Source organism: Heterocephalus glaber, unplaced genomic scaffold (assembly GCF_053883595.1).
Source record: "Heterocephalus glaber isolate CG9 unplaced genomic scaffold, H.glaber_assembly_v1.0 deba00001124, whole genome shotgun sequence".
Lineage (NCBI taxonomy): Eukaryota > Metazoa > Chordata > Mammalia > Rodentia > Bathyergidae > Heterocephalus > Heterocephalus glaber.
The window spans coordinates 899,843-917,415 of NW_028258197.1; the positions used below are offsets into that span (position 1 = coordinate 899,843).

The 17,573-nt window shown below is 37.0% G+C and overlaps 1 protein-coding gene across 10 annotated transcripts in view; it reads left to right on the forward strand.

The window, feature by feature from the left end:
• The window catches only part of Tanc2 (tetratricopeptide repeat, ankyrin repeat and coiled-coil containing 2), a 469,601-nt gene that overhangs the window by 435,999 nt on the left and 16,029 nt on the right, over window positions 1-17,573 (forward strand). For all 10 annotated transcript variants that reach the window (XM_013067044.3, XM_013067047.3, XM_013067048.3 and 7 more), the window contains 5 exons: window positions 1,867-2,052; window positions 4,114-4,207; window positions 9,874-10,007; window positions 11,035-11,158; window positions 17,153-17,328. In XM_013067044.3, coding sequence (XP_012922498.1) covers window positions 1,867-2,052; window positions 4,114-4,207; window positions 9,874-10,007; window positions 11,035-11,158; window positions 17,153-17,328 — 714 coding nt within the window. The remainder of the gene's footprint in view (window positions 1-1,866; window positions 2,053-4,113; window positions 4,208-9,873; window positions 10,008-11,034; window positions 11,159-17,152; window positions 17,329-17,573) is intronic.

The following is a 17,573-nucleotide window of genomic DNA, read 5'->3' on the forward strand; positions in this document are numbered from 1 at the left end:
TATACAATAAAGAAATACTATACCTTTTAGGTAGATGAATTGAGACTAAGCAGATAGATACCCTGTTTCTCATCATACTTTTGTCCACTCACTTTAGAATTCATCTTGATTCTTACTTCAGTAATATTGCTGTGGTAGTTGCCTAATGGTGATTTTTTTTTTTTTTGTACTGGGGATCAAACTTGGGACCTTACACTTGCAATTTTCTATTTTTCATTCCTTCAGCATTTATTAGCTGTAATTTCACTGAAGGAAGAGCTATCTCCTCTCATTATGTATTTATTTGTTCAGTTATTTATATCACTATGAAATAATGGATATTTATCCTATGGCCTGTAATCAGTTGCCATTAGTATTCATTTTATTGCACAGATTGCCTCAGATTTAGTCATTGGTTCTTGTGTCCTTTGAACTTCCCCTTCTATTGTGGAATAACTTTCTTCTTTCCTTGTACCACAAGATGTTCCAGAATCATCTCTTCCTATTTCTGCCCCAGCCTTGGAATCAATCATTTCTCCAAGGAGCTGTGATTTATTTTATTCATCCCCTTAGTTTTTGAAAATGCAATTATGAGCATGAAGATTTGCAATAACTCTTTACTACCACCTGATTAAATTCAAACCACTTAGTCTGGCATTGCAGAACATGTCTGCTCTCAACTACTACCTTTGGTACCTTACCCTTGAAAAAACTAGAATGTTAAGAATTTTCTATGTCAGCCAGTTGAAGTGGAGCTTTCTTTCTGAATTTGTTCTTAATTTTAGTCAGGAATTAATTTTTCCTTTCTCTGGAATTTTATTGTACTTTTCTTTTCTTGTGACATTTATCGTATATCCTTTGCTGTTTGGACCGTACTTTGTTACATTGGTCACATCTTACAGTATGTTTAAAAGTTCTTGAGAGCAGAATCTGTATATTACTGTCTTATTCACTTTTTTTTCCAAATGGTACATTGTGTATACTAGGTATTCATTAAACATTTGTCATATGGATTGCTGGGTGGAACCAAAGTCAGTGGGAGAATCAGACATTTTAGAAATTAAATTTTAAGTGCTCTCACTACCACAGACAGATAACATATTCTTGCTAGAAAAGGTTATTTCATGCATTGAAACTTATGGCTAAGGGCCTTCTGGTAGATTGTGCTTAGTCTCTTTTTTCAGCCTAAACTTATAACCACCACTAAAATTAGAAAAGCTGTTACTAGAGCTTAGTCTAGAATTAAGCTCCAAATGCCTGTAGCCTTTTGGGCCAGATCTTTGAGATTCTGCCCTTCTGAAAGAGAGGAGTGACCTTTGCCAAAGCTTGGTTGTCAAGTGAGTGATTTATGATATATTTGCTTCTTTGGAATATAAAAAAAAAATTGGAGCTCCAAAATTTTTTTTCCTTTTCATAATTTCTAAGACCATTTTCTGTGCCAGCAGAGTTATAAGTCTCTCAAATCTTGGTCTGAAAAGAACTATTTGTTCACAAAGTAGAATGTACTTGAGGAAAATAGCTTAAGCTGAGGAATTTTTTTCTTTTAATGTTAAAACAAAAATCTGACCTCCATGGGCTGGGGATTTAGCTCAGTGGTTCCGCCGCCTGCCTTGCAAACTCAAGGACCCGAGTTCAATCCCCGGTACCAAAAAAAAAAAAAAATTCTGACCTCCTTTTCTGGAAAAATGAAGTTCTCCCCAGAGGGACATCTAGCAGAATTGTGACATGATAATGATCTAACCCAAATAGAATATCTTGTAATTTCTCTCAGAGATTGTTTTAAGAAATGGCAGTGGATGAATATTAGTAGTCTAGACATGTGCATTGAACTGGTGTGACCAGCCACAGGTCTAGATTAACACAGATTTTTCTGTTCTCTCTCCTTAGGTGGATCACTTGGATAAGAATGGGCAGTGTGCTTTGGTTCATGCTGCACTCCGAGGTCATCTAGAGGTTGTCAAATTTTTGATTCAGTGTGACTGGACAATGGCTGGCCAGCAGCAAGGAGTGTTTAAGAAGAGCCATGCCATACAGCAAGCCCTCATTGCTGCAGCCAGCATGGGTTATACTGAGGTAAGAAGAAAAAGATAGGATAGTTTTTCCAAGCTATGTATTTAAGGTCCTAGGAAACCGGGAGAACAGGTGTGCCTGTTAAAGAATTACCATGCAAATTAATACAAATTTTTGGTGGCTACTCTGAGGAATAAAGAGATTAAAGGTCATTAGGCACTTGACTACTCACATGCTAAGATACCTAGAATTGTGGGCGTAGAACAGGAGAGTTAGAACCTTGGAAGTTACCTGATTCAATCCCTCTCCATATTTCCACCCCTATTTACCAATGACACTGAACCACAGAGGAATTAGTTATTGTCACATGGTTAGACAATGTGGAATGAGAAGAACACAATGTGAAAAACCTCAGAAGGCTCAGGTTTTGGTCCTAGCTTTGCTCCTCATTAAATCTAGATCTTGGGTGATTTACCCGATCTCTTAGAACATTAGTTTCCTATCTATAAAGTGAAGTTATTAAATTCTTTTCTTACAAGCTGTTGAGAAAGGTGCTTTGTAAACAGTTAAAACACTACACAAATGGTATTTTTACTAATTTATTTATTAATAATAGTAATGTTAATAGTGGCAAATGTGTGGATTTGGTAGTTTGATGTGAATGTTTAACAACTGACCCTGGGGAGGGGAGTAGAATGGAACAGGTAGGGTATGTGTATGCGTGCATGTTTATAAATTCTACTAATCTAAAAAATATGTTGCACACTTCACAAATAATAAAATACAAAGTATTCTTACTTGAATAATCTGTCAGTTTTTGCCAGATTTGTATCTGTGGCTACCAAATCTGTTGCAACCAAACCATGATTTAACAAATGGAGTTACATCCCATTTTGCTCTTTTCCCAATAATTTTACTGCCGTTATATGTAATATGTGATATACTGCTAAACTACTTGTAATGTTTATGTAAATATATTTATTAAACTGAAGCTTTAGCTTTATCTCTAAGCCAAACACTGATTTATGCTGTTTGCCAATTTCTAGGATATAAATTCTCCCACCATGGCAAATTTCAGGGTACCAGTGTGATAATCACTGAACAAAAAGGTAGAAGCCATTATGTAATATTTCCACTCTATAGACACAGTAAATATAACCTCAGTAGCATAGATAGTAGTAAAATGTAGTTAAATAATTAGGAAGTTATGAGATTTGAGGGGGTTTTGTTTATTTTTTATAGTGCTGGGGATCAAAGCTAGGGCTTCATACATGCTAAGCAAGGGCCCTAACCACTGAGCTACATCTCCAGCTCAAATTTGAGTACTTTTTTACCTTGTTTTTAATGTAATTTATTTAACTATCATTTAATTTTTAATAAATAATTGATTTTATTTAACAGTTGACTTACACAATTTCTGAAAATATAACAGCTCTTAATGGGCCACTACAAACCAGCTCCATACTACTACATTAGAATGGTTAGTGAAATAGCTACCCTGTCAACTGATGTACTATGTCATCAAGAGAATATTAAATAAAATTGAAATTTTTACATTCTATAGAAGATTTTTTAACACTGTCCAGCCAAAATTCTTGGAAATAGAACAAGCCTTTCTCTTTGTGGTTAGCAACCATTGTCCCTTTACTAGACCCAAACAGCCATTCTTCTGAGAGGAAGAATGAAAATCATTCTACTCAGAAGATATATAGCCCCTCAATTTTCTCAGTTGCAGCCTTATTGGGAAGATAAAAAAAATATGTGGTTTTTAAAAATCACATACTGGGCCAGGGATTTAGCTCAGTGGTTTCATCGCCTGCTCCACAAGCGCAAGGACCCGAGTTCAATCCCCAGTACCAAAAAAAAAAAACAAATAAAAATCACATACTATGTAAGTGAATTATGCTCAAAAAAACATATAAACTATCATATAAACTGGTAGAATAAATGCTTAGCAGGGAAATTTTGGGTTTCTGTGCTAAAGACAATGAGTTCTGATGCCTTTTGTGTGCAGGATACTTAATGATACTTGGATTACCAAAGTATCTTCCAGACCTCACAAGCAGCAATATAGCAACATAGTTTTCCATGTCAGGTTTGAGCTTACACAACTTCTTGTTTCAGATTGTCTCCTACCTACTTGATCTTCCAGAAAAAGATGAAGAAGAAGTGGAACGAGCACAGATCAACAGCTTTGACAGTCTCTGGGGAGAGACAGGTACTTCCCATGGACATTACCCTCTCACGTATTATGTTGTATTTATGTGGACTCTCCAAATCTCATACTCTTATTTTTTTTTCCTCTGGCATACCTTTTACACTTCTGTCTTATGACTTTGGTTTTCTTTTTTGTTGTTTGTTTGTTTTTGGTACCAGGGATTGAACTCAGGACCTTGCATTTGCAAGGCAGGTGTGGTCCCACTGAGCTAAATCCCCAGCCCATTGTTTTCAAGACTGATTCAGCCCAAGATAGGAAATTTCCCTTTTTCAGTCCTTTTCCCTTTGGATTCTCCATATCATTAACAGTTTCAAACAAAACTTTTCCCTACTCTTGTTTCCAAGCATTTTCAAAAGACTGAAAGTTTCCTTACAATGTGCCAAACCAGAGCAGAAAAGAGTTGTGACCTTTCTCTTTTTTATGTAATTTTTGTAGTATTTTTCTCTTTCAAATCACTCTGTCCACCTATAGTTGTATACCAGGAGGTTACGTTGTTATCCCTCTCTGATTTGTTTTTAATGGTGCTGGAGATTGAACCCAGGTAAGACCTCATGAATTCTAGACAGGTGCTCTGCCAGTGAGCTACACTTCCAGCCACATCTGTGTTAACATGGTATCATAGTAGAGTGATAGCTGACACAATTGAGCTTTACATTATAAGTAAAGTTGCTGTCTTTAAAATAAAGGTACCACTCAGTTAAAGCCCAGCCCCATGCAATTCCCCTTGGTTTATAACAAAGCAATTTCTGAATCATTTGGTACTCACTGCAAAATACTTAGCGATACTTGGATGACCCAAGTATCTTCCAAACCTCACAACCATTTGGTACTCACTGCCAAATAGAAGGCTCTTCCTTGTGGCCTTTTCGGGAAATGATTATTGTCTTTCCTCCAAGTCTGAAATACAGCATCTGGAGAAACATTAGTAATCTTTGATGTGTGTTTATGAAATCAAGGCAAGGAAAATGGTCGAGTAACCACAGATATGTGTCATATTTGCCAGGAGAAATAGGCCAATATTTAGATGGGTAATTTAGGGGACGTATTCTACTAAAAAGAAAGATGTGCATTTTGGTTAGGGTAAGAATGTTACTAAAAATAAGATTCTTGAAATCATTTAAAATTTATAACAACCTATTAAATCATGGTATTTCTTCCCATGACAAAATTTCATACAGGTTTCATGACTTCTTTAACATTATCACATGGAATGGTCCAAAGCTCAGGAATTTGCTTCTCAAACAATCCCTCCCTCTGTAAGAGCCAAAGGGAGCAGATGCCAGGCAGCTGCAGCTTAAGAGCTCACGAAAGAGTAAAGGGAAATGTGCAGCTGGAAACAGCTGTTTTCTCTGGAACCCCACTCTTAAGAGAAGCTAGAGGACAGGCTATGGGAAAGGGGATGGCCAGGACATCAGCAGTTTTGAAGTATCCCTATGTGACCCAGAGCTAAAGATTGTGTTGCCTTATTTTTCCTGTCAGCACAACCTTACCCAATACAATGTTGCCATACTCCCAGTAGACCTCTTTTGCCCACAGCATGGGTATGTAACCACTGAGGGTGGCAGAAAGAAAAGTCATGGCCCAATGGTAATCATGAATAGAAATCACAAAGCTAATAGTCAATAGGGCTGGGTATTTAGCTCAGTGGCACTGTGCCTACCTCACAAACGCAAGGTCCTGAGTTCGATCCCTGGTACTGAAAAAAAAAAAAAAGTAATGGTGAAGTAACAAAGCTAATAGTCACTATAATAAATATAATATTCTAGTGCTGTACTTGAAAGAAATCTTTTAAAAGCTTCAAGAAGGGAATAAACTAAGTAGAGGACTATTTTTATTAATATGAATTACATATTAGAATAAAACCTTGTGGCCTCAGATTTTTAAAAATATTTTATTAATTTTCATATATATATATATATGTGTGTGTGTGTGTGTGTGTGTGTGTGTGTGTGTGTGTGTACTATCTCAAAATTTTAAGAAATTAAAACTTAATGTCAGTTTGCTTTTTTTCCTACTTGTAGAATTAATGTAGCAAAAAAAAAAGGCATGATCTCCAGGCTCATGATTGCCTATCTTCTCCAATAATTCCAATTAAAAAACAATATGTTATTTCCTGTAGCATTTTTTCAGTGCCATCTCAGCATGCCCCACTCCTGAATGTCCTCCCATGCCTGTAAGTCTCCTATTTATCGTTCTTCATCTACCTCAGATTATCTTTTCTTCCTGGAGGCCTTTTCAGATACTTTTCCTCCACCACTTCCATACCATGGACTTATCTCTGTTGTGCTTACCACACTGCATAGTAACGCATTATCTGTAATGCATTTTCTTTCTTAGTTGTTTTGAGTGGACTTGACGTGAAATGGCTTTGTTGAGAGCAAGGCATATTTTCTTCACTTGTCTCACTGCTTTCACAAGTGTGTATTTTACCAGGTGATGGAAACAGATCTTCAGCAAGGTCCAAAATTAATTTCTTTGATGGAATGTCTGATAATAGGCTGTCACAGTCCAAAAAATGCTGCTCCTCTTCTTTGGAGTAAAAGCTGCCATCTTCTTAGTTGAATTTCCCACGCTCCACTGAGCTCCACGTCTCTTTGGCCTTCCACGCTCAGCTTGTCACTTGCAGGGGAAACCTGCGCCTCAGTGCCCAGCACCACTCTTATCTGTTTTTCTTCCTCGGCCATGGGTTTGTTGACAGCAAAAACACAGTGTCTGACAAATAGCTCAATAAATGTTTAACTAATGCTTTGGGTAGCAATAATCAGTGTATGTCTCCCCAACCACCTTCCTACCATTGATATTACATGGTGTACTCTTAAGGTTGAAAATAGATAAAAGAGTCATTTACTTCTCTGCAATCTGTTTAGTGTCAGCATCCCATCCAACCAACTTTGGCTATTTCTGCAACTCTGAGCTGCATCATCTCTGCCTCTTTAAACTCTTTAGCTATTTCCCTTCGAGGGGAAAAAACATTTATGTCAGATAATCTCATCAGATGCTAACAAGCTAGGGAACAAATTTTTTTCTGGTCCTTGGAACAAGATTTTGCTCCTGTTATATTTGCTATATTTGCTCTAAGAATCAGTTTGTTACTTTACAGACCTGACTTTACCTTAATCTTTAAAAAAAAAAACAGTTCTAACAGTTTTTGATAAGACTCATAAAATCCAACCAAAGCAAGTCTTGCTCTTGGAATTTGAAAAGTCCAAACTCCATTTTACATAGTTGTGTTTTTTTGAGATGAAATTGGCCAGCTGTGTTAATGACCATGTCTAGCTATCAGCTGAAGTTTGCTGCCAAATGACATCATAACTTAAGCAACAGAGATAATACAATAAAGAAAAATGCCAAATGGAACATTCCCTCACATAAGAATGTGTTATTCAACAGAGAGAAATGGGCCAAGTAGAGTAATGTAACTGTTGAAGTAAACATATAACTTTGCAGAAGGGCACTGGCTGTGAATACTCAAACATGTTCTGTGAACTGACATCACTAATAAGAGGCTTGATTCTGAAATATCTTTTATTTTCTCCAGGGTGCTATAGATTCTTTGGTGAAAAATAATGTATTTGGGCCTGCACACATAGGGAGGTTTGCAGCAGCCCTATCACCTAGTAGCTACTTTATATAGGATAAGAACAAAGGAGTAGTTTGTTTAATGTACTAACAAAAAGATTCTTATGATATCCATATCTATCCCTGTCAGCTTCTTAAACTACTCTGGTGTTCTAATCTATATACACATGAGGTTTTTTCCTGAACTTTTAGAAATAAGAACTTGGGAAATAAAGAAGATCACATGGATTTAAAAGAATCAGGACAAAACTTCTTTGTCAAGTAAATAATTATAGCCATTAATCCGTATGCTCATTCAGAGCTTGAAAATGACTTTCACCCTTAGATAAGACCAAGCCTCTGCCCTCCTGTGAAGAACTGAACAGAAATGGCAGTGTCAATTCTGAAATAAAATTTAAAATACACACAAGACAAGTCATAAACCTGGTTTAAGAGTGCATATATCTTGGAAAATTGTCACACTTCTTAAGCCCATCTTATCCTTGGAAAAGGAAAAGATTACTTTAAAATTTATCTTTGTGGAAATTATAGGTGATTTTAGCTTTAGTTTTGTAGAAGATCTAGTTGTGGACAAATTAGACCAAACCCCAAGACAAGATTCTGTAATTTTCACTTAAATGGAAAAATAGTAAAGTGACCATTTGATTTGAATTTCAGTGGCTTTTCTGATTGGATTGCAACATTTACAAACTGAAATACCCGCATCTGCCAAATACTATCATTTTCTGACCTGTCATTTGAATAGGTGGTCATAATGAAGGAAGGACTTTTGTCTCCCACATCAGTTTTCCAAGTCAATTTGAGGAAGGAAATAAAACTCTTTTCTTTAAAATGAAGTATAACTCCTGTCATCTAATAGTTTTCCATCTTCCCTTCATCCATTCTATAAAATAATAAATTATGCATTTTGAATTTCCTGGATAAATAAAATACCTATTTGTTAAAAGATGGACTTACTATCTGCAAGTTCCTTTTTCTCCTATTAAGACAGCACACTGAGGATGTAATAGACACTTAGAGACACTCTGCTGTATCAAGATCATAAAATAATGTTTTTCTTCCTTTTGTATCCTTTACACTTTTTTTTTTTTTTGAGACAAGGTCTTGCTAAGTTGCCAAGGCTTGGCTATAACTTGAACTCCTCCTGCATCAGCCTCTCAAAATGCTGCAATTACAGAAATGCTCTACCATACATGTCCAGCTGTCTCCTTTATTTTATATTCAGAAGAAAATACTTTATTACTTTCTCACCTTCAAGACTGTTATCTTGAACACTTCTGATCCTCATACAAAAAAATGACTGCAAATAGAGGAGAAACTTGTATTTCAGTTAATGAGGAAGGAAGAAAGAAGGGAGAGAGGCAGGCAAACAGGCAAGCAGAAAAACATGCCCAGCTACATACAGCCTTTAGACTGCAATTTCTGACTTTGATTCCTTGGGTTTGAGAGCTCAAGAGCAGAAGTCAGCCAGAGATGGTTCCTAGCTGACTCTAAAAAAGACTTCAGTTCTACATCTCTTCTCTCTAGATACCACTTACACATAGACTACCAGAAGGTTTATAGCTAGGATGAGGCATCAGAAGAGAGGTAAGCCAAAGCAGAGAAGACAATCTGGGTACAAAAAAAATTAAACCAAGTGAGTTTGACAAAGATGATCTTTCAATAGATTATTATGATTGCCCTAGATGTTGTGAGCCCATTTAAATATTTTTATTCTTTACTTTCCTTTAAAAGAAACTTCCTTCCACAGGCCATGGTGGGGTACACCAGTAATCTCAGCACTTTGGGAGACTGAGCCAGAAGGATTACAAATTCAAGCCCAGCCTAGGCAGTTCAGCAACTTTAGCAAGACTCTGTCTCAAAAAATAAAAAAGGTCTATGTATGTAGCTCAGTACAAAGGCCCTGGGTTTGATTCCCCAGTATCAAAAAAAAAAAAAAAATTCTTTGGATAGGCAGTCACAATCACTATTTTGAAGGTAAACCAGCAATTACATAAATATTTGGAAGTACCTAAAGACCATGCTTAATATTGAGGTCTAAAAAGGACAAGAACCTCCTAACCTCAGTCTTTGTTCTCTGCCCTCAGCCCTGACAGCTGCAGCCGGAAGGGGTAAACTGGAGGTGTGCCGTCTGCTCTTGGAGCAAGGTGCTGCAGTGGCCCAGCCAAACCGCCGAGGGGCAGTGCCCCTATTTAGCACTGTTCGCCAGGGCCACTGGCAGGTAAGGTAGTAACTTCCAGCCCCTTGGGCAGGAATGAGTCCCACGTAGAAACTTCTGATGCAAAGAATAAAAAGATCACAAATTTTGGTTACCTAGAAGTCATCAGGTTTGAGGATGTGGGCCTTTGTTACTAATATTCTTCTTAATTGAGGTGATAAAAAATTAACATTCAAAACCATCATTGTGATCTAGATTGATGACCTACCTTTATCCTCATCTTGGAGTAACCTCATTCTCACATTTCACAGTATCCACAAGATCAGTGAAAAGTTCATTTCTCAACAGATATCTGTTAGCCATTCACTGGCAGGTGTCTTAGACTTGCTAAAAGAAAATGTAGTACATGCACATTCTAGCTATGTGATCTTTCCAGGTGTTTGGATTATGGATAAATGCTATTTAGGATGGAAGAGAAAGCATACTGATAAAAATCTTTAAACGTATTTGACTAGGAAAAAGAAGACTCTAGAAAACAAAAGTGCTAAAGAGGTATCAGAGGCACTTTTTTGTAGTCACTCCAGTGGTAAATATTCACTGCTACAGGCAAGCCTGTAGCTTCTTCAAGATTAATAAAATAACACTGACAATAAAATGGCTGTGATTTGTGTGGAGCTTCCATTACGATGTTTAATTACATCTTCACTTTTTTTTCTTTCTTCTTTTTTTCTTTCTTCTTTTCTTAGTGGCTCAGGCAGATATTCAGAGATGAATCCTCATTTCACTATCTCTAAGATAACTAGAGATAAGGGCCAGGGATTTAGCTCAGTGGTTCCGCCACCTGCTTTGCAAGCGCAAGGTCCAGAGTTCAATCCCTGGTACCAAAAGAAAAAAAGAAAAAAGATAATTAGAGATTATTAGGGTCCACATGGCACTAGGACTGTACAGGTACTTATAGGGAGGTTCTTAGAGTAGAAAGCTACTTACAGAGATCCCTCCTCTGTATAGCAGAAGTACCTGTTAGCTGATCAACATGTCTTTTCAACAGATTTTCTTGAGCAAATCGGTCCCTGTTCCTCTCCACTTTCAGATTGTTGATCTTCTGCTCACCCATGGAGCTGATGTCAATATGGCAGATAAGCAAGGCCGCACTCCTCTGATGATGGCTGCTTCTGAAGGCCATCTGGGAACTGTTGACTTTCTACTTGCACAAGGTCAGTCCTGGAATACAAGATCTAGGCAATCAGTGCCCATAATTATCCACTAAAGTCCTGATTTCCAGCAGTAGACTCTAGGAGATGTTAAGAATGGATTATTAATCTAGTTGATTAGAAATTGAAAGGTTATCTCCTGTCCTCTTATGTACAGTGGAATCCTTCCATCTTTGAAATTTTCTATTTCCTTATGTCCTGAGGAATTTAAATCAGGTTATCATGTTCTGAACTCTTTCAGTCAACTTAGTAATCTTCAAACTTTAATTTTTTTAAATTCAATTCAATAATTGTTCATCTTCCAGGGATTTTAGTTTGACTTTCTCAATTCTTTTGTAAACCTACACAACTCCTATTTTTCTTAAATCTGAAGAAGACAAAGAGAAGTTAAGACACCTGTTAACAGTGGGACTCTATTTGGGGAATCCGGATATTACTATGAAGCTGTTATGATAAGTTCTTTTTGACACTTAACAATATCCACAAATTCATGGAATGGGAACTAAGTTAAAGGAAATGGTATTATATGAGCTTGATGAACTTTTTCTCCTGTAGAGATCCACCCTCATAGAGCATTTCAGGCTCTTATTATTGCTATTACCTTAGCCACCTGTACAAAACAGTGATTGGTTATATCAAGAATCAACAAATGTGATTATATAAAATTTTAAAGTTTCTGCACAGCAAATGAAACTACTGTCAGAGTGAAGAGGTAACCTACAGTATGAGAAAAAAATTTGCCATCTGCTTCTCAGAGGGATAATATCTAGAACATATAAAGAAATAAAATCTGGAAAAAAAATAAATAAAATCTGCCCCCCCAAAAAATAAAAGGTCCAATTTTTTTAAAAGGCAATTGAAATGAATAGACACTTCTCAGAAGACATACAAGTGGTCAATAAATACATGAAAAATACTCACCTTCGGGGGCCAGGGATTTAGCTCAGTGGTTCCACCGCCTTCCTCGAAAGCACAAGGTCCTGAGTTCAATCCCAGGTACCAAAAAAAAAAACATTCATCTTCTCTGGCCATCAAAGAAATGCAAAATAAAACAACATTGAGACTCTGTCTCACTCCAGAAAGAATGGCTATCATCAAGAAATCTAAAAATAAAGCTAGGAATAGTAGCACATGCCTGTAATCCCAGCACTCAGGAGGCTGAAGCAGGAGGATCACCATGAGTTCTAGGCCAGCCTGGGCTACATAATGAGTTCAAGACCAGCCTAAACTACACAGCAAAACTGTCTCAAAAAAACCAAACAAACAACAAAGAAAGAAGTCAAACAATAACAAATACTAGAAAGGATGTGAGGGAAAAGGCACCCTTCTGCATTATGAGTGGGAATGTAAACTAGTATAACCACTATGGAAATCAGTATGGAGATACTTGAAAAAGCTAAAATTAGAAATCCCATTCAATCCAGCCATTTATCTTCTAGGTATCTTCCTGAGAGAGTTGAAGACATCATACTTTAGCAATACATGAATATCCATGTTTACAGCAGCACAACTCATAATAGCTAAGTCTTGGAAATAGCCTATATACCCATCAACAGATAAATGGATAAAGAAAATACGATATTTACATACAATGGAGTACTGCTCTACCATAAAGAAGGATAAATCTAGTCCTTTGTAGGAAAATGGATGCATCTTGAGACCATAATATTAAGTAAAATAAATCAGACACACAAGCTCAAATATTGCATAACTTCTCTTATATAAAAAACCCAATGAATAAATAATTTGAAGAGCAAAATAAGGTAGACAACAGGAAACAGATCTTGTACAGATGGAATGGGAATCTAGAGGTGAAGGAAAATTTTAAAAATTAAGATAAGTTATATATATATATACACCTACTCCCCCTTCCAGTGAATGTAATCATTATGTACTGTAAACATATACAAAAAAAAAAGAAAAACAGACCTCAGTAGTAGAAACAAAGCTCCTCACTGGTAACACTACAGTGCCATCTAGTGGAGCCTTAGCATTTGCACGAAGCAGGAGGTAACAAAGTGACTAAATTATAATGACTTTATTACAGTTAGCCTCCACTATTAGTAAATTGGACTTAAACATGTACACTAGCACATACAACTTCCTTCAAGGAAACCAACCTCCCAGAGCATTATGCCCAGGCCTAAGCAGCTGAGAAAGTCGAACTAGGAAGAGAACTAGGTTTCTTCTAAGATGTCCAGCCCATTTGGAAACTCATTAGATCTTTCACAGAAAATCTGTTGCCTTAACCTCAATCTCAAGGGTGTGTCAGACACAGAGAGTTGCTCTGCCAGTGTACAAAGTGGCTCTTGTCTCCCCATTGCAAACTACAAAACAAGTCTGGCATCATGATACCTATACTCATTTCTGCTTGGAAAAGGGAAAGGCTTTGGGGATAAGGGAAGGGAATGTGCCTAGATTCTCAAGATTAAATTTAAGTGGCAAGTAGAATTGTTCAGAACAAACCATTTCTACTGGAAAAGGCAAGACCTCTTCAGCTACTGATAACATTTAGATAGCTGCATTGTCTGCCATCTGCCAGTAAAAGCTCTTTAGGCACTGATTCTAGAGATTTGTTGTTCCTTGCTACTAAAAACATTCTGGTCTTTGGACTAGTTCATTTTTTTTTCTATACTTAGTGAGAGGCTTTCACTAAGTCCACACATTCTACACACATTTAGCCTACATTATTTGTAGAATAATATGGTAGAAACCATGCCTGTTTTTTTTAATTAATAATTTGAACCCTCACAGGGTCTATAATATGGCAAAGAAAAGATGAAACAAAAACAAATACCTTAAAAGGCAGAGACGATGGAGTATTAACGTGCCCTAAAGAAGAATAAATTTGAGTCATTTGTAGAAAAATGGATGCCCTTTGAGACAATGTTAAGTGAAGTAAATCAGATATACAACCTTCAATATTGCAAGTCTTCTTTTTTTGATTCTTTTATATGAGAAACCCAAAGTATAACTTAAAGAACAAAATAAAAGACAGATAATAGGAAACAGGGAGCTGATCTTTTGCACACAGGAAGAAAACAAAAAGATGGAGGGAAGGGGGAGTAAAGAGAAGGGAAAGGGGAGTAAAAATTAAAATGTTATGTACATGTACCAACTCCCCATGATGAATGTAATCATGTACAGCAAACTCGTACTAATAAAAAATTTTTTAAGAAATTATTAAACTAAATAGATTTTTAAAAGCAGAGAATCATAAGTGTTCAAATAAAGGTAGTTGAGTTAGACTTTGACATTTGAATAGAAACAATATTTAGGAAGAGGAAATAACATAAATGAAAGATCAAGGAAGAATAACACAATAACTTTGAGGAAATAGGCAGGTTTTCTAGTGTATGAGGACTATTGGAAAATAAACCTGGAAAGGTATGTTAAAAAAAAAATGGGAAATGGCCAGTTTAAAAGAATTTGGAGAATTTGGGTGTGATGGTGTACACATGTAATCCCAGCACTTAGGAGGCCAAGATAGGAGGATCGACATGAGTTCAGGGCCAGCCTGGGATACATAGTTCAAGACCAGTACATAGAACATCTCAAAATTTAAAAATTGGATTTACCTCTGCAGGAAGTAGAGCAAGTCTTTAAAGGCAGAAGTGAGGCTGGAGGTACAACTGAATGATATTGCTTGCACCCACAAGACCTTAGGTTTTTAAAAGAGGAATTTATGCCACAGTTATACTTTTTTTTTTTTTAATCACCATGGTAGTAGTATGAGTAGTAAATCTGTTGAAGGAATAGTGGGGCCAGGATATCAATTAGAATTAGAATAGGTGAGACATAATGAGGTCCTAATACAGGGGCAGTCGCTGTCAGAGTAGAACAAAACGGCCAAGTGCAAGAAATATTTTAGACATAAAGACTAATTTATATGTAGGAAATAAGATGGATTAAAGGGCTGACAGTAACTCCAAAATTGCAAAATGGATGTTACAAATTTAGATGGATGAAAATGATGATTTCATTAACTGCATAGAAAAGAGATTACAAATCAAATTTTGGAAGTATTGATTAATATTTCCAAATTTGGAAGTGTTATGAATTTGCATCATATGTACATCCTTTTAATTTCTTAAATTCCAACTTCCTTATCTTTGGAAAATCATATATATTTAATACCTCCTTGTCCTTCTGTTTTTTCTATCCAGGGAAACTGTCCAAGGAATTTATAAATATTACATCTGAGAAAGCTCTTGGCGTCTCTCCTATATTCAGATTCATTCCATGTTAAAGTCAGTGTTTTAATTTGTAAACTAAACCATTATGAGAAGGGCTTTCACTAGGGTTAGAGGTATTATACCTTCTAGCTTTTCATCCTACCATGAAAAGCCACATAGTCTCCTGACCTCTAGGGATACAAAAGTGAGAGCTCAGATAACTGTGAGCCTGGCTGTGATGGATCTTAAGCTTGAACTGACATCTGAATCTTACTCAACTTACCAGGCAGCCTGGAAGGTGTTCTGTGTGCATTAAGTTGATCTCGAGGTAGTAAATATGAAGTGCCATCTAGCGGGGGAGGGTTGGTCTTAGGTACCCTTCAGAACTGTCAAAGAAATGATGGGCTCCTTGCCATCAAGGACTTTCAGTCTAGGCCCAAGAACCAAACACATACTGAACTTAGATTGCTTACAAAGCAGTATTTCTTTTATTTATTTTTTTAAATTTTTTTGGTACCGAGGATAGAACTCAGGACCTTATGCTTGCAAGGCAGTCACAGCACCACCACTGAGCTAAAGCCCCAGCCCTACAAAACAGTATTTCGAGTACTCTGGATCCTTATAGATAATACAAGAATAGTTGACCAGAAACAGATGTAAAATATAAAAGGGACTAGGAGGATAGGAATGAGGTTGTTGAAGAAGGCTGCACATATATAGTAGAATGGCTAAATCAAGCCATTTATCATATCTATTACTACATGTAAATGGTTTTCATTACTGTTGTTGCAGAAACACTTAAATCTCTTAGCAATTTTCAAATATATAATATTTTACTATCAGTTATAGTCTCCATCATGAACTCTTCCATTCCCCAACCTTTGGCAAACACTATTTTACTTTTTATGAGCTAGCCTTCCCCCCACCCCATTACTGAGGATTGAACTGGGGCACTCTACCACTGAGCTACACTCCCAGCCCCACCCCACCCCACCCCTTTTTTTTTCTGCTTTGAGACGAGTCTCACTAAATTGCCCAGTCCTGCCGCAAAATTGTGATCCTCCTGACTCAACTTCTTGAGTAGCTAGGATAACAGGTGTGTGCCGCCAAACCCAGCTGAGCTGGACTTTTTTAGATTAAATTCAGAATTTCTTTTGTGACCTGAGCTCAGTATCCTTCCATGAGTACATTTCCCCCACTTTGTAGGGAGAAACTGGCCTAGTACTATCATCAATGATAAACATCTGCTGAGCTTCTATTTTATGACTCTCTCGAGTTTACATTATTATAAATGGAAGACTTTCACTCAGTTCAGAAAACAGTCACAATAGGAATTAGTTATATACAAATGGGTTACATAAAAACAGATAACAATATGTTATGCAGATTCAAGATGAAGTAATAGTGAACTGGGAGAAACTTCTTGGAGGCAGGGAGATTTGAGATAATTTCTAACACATGGGTAAAAGTGAGGCAAGTCATGGAGAAAAGATATTCTACATGGGACTAACATAACCAGAAGTGAGAATTCAAAAACATTATGGGAGATTCTAGAGGCACTGAGTACATCTGTTTGGCTGAAGTAGAAGATTCTCACAGGGGAGTGTTGAAACTTAAAATTGGAGACTAAAATTGAAGGTTGTGGAAGAGACCTACTACCCAGGGCAACTGAGCTCTATTGCCCATTTATAGGATCAGTTCTTTACAATGGAAGCATCCAGAAACAAAAGGTATTCTTTGGCAGAACATGTACTTTGAGGACCACCCTGCCATCATGAATTTTCCTGTTTTCTTAGTTCTGCATTAACACTTGCTTTTATAGGTGCCTCCATTGCTCTAATGGATAAGGAAGGGTTGACAGCACTCAGCTGGGCTTGTCTGAAAGGCCATCTCTCAGTAGTACGCTCGCTAGTGGATAATGGAGCTGCCACAGACCATGCTGACAAGAATGGTCGCACCCCACTGGACCTGGCAGCTTTTTATGGTGATGCTGAAGTGGTGAGTGCTTTTAAACAACCTCGAGAGTAAGGACAGGGACTCTTCACCATCAGTAATACTCACTGGGGTTAAAGGTGAAGTCATATTTTAATGATTCCTGGGGTAGGGTTCTCAGAGCTATACTTGCTAGAGAGCAATAATATGCAAAACACTATTAAAGACCAAGAATATAGCTATGGCTTGAAATACTGTGGCTGTACAGCCTGGTTCAGACTAGCAGTTGAGTAAAAGGCAGGCACCAGCCA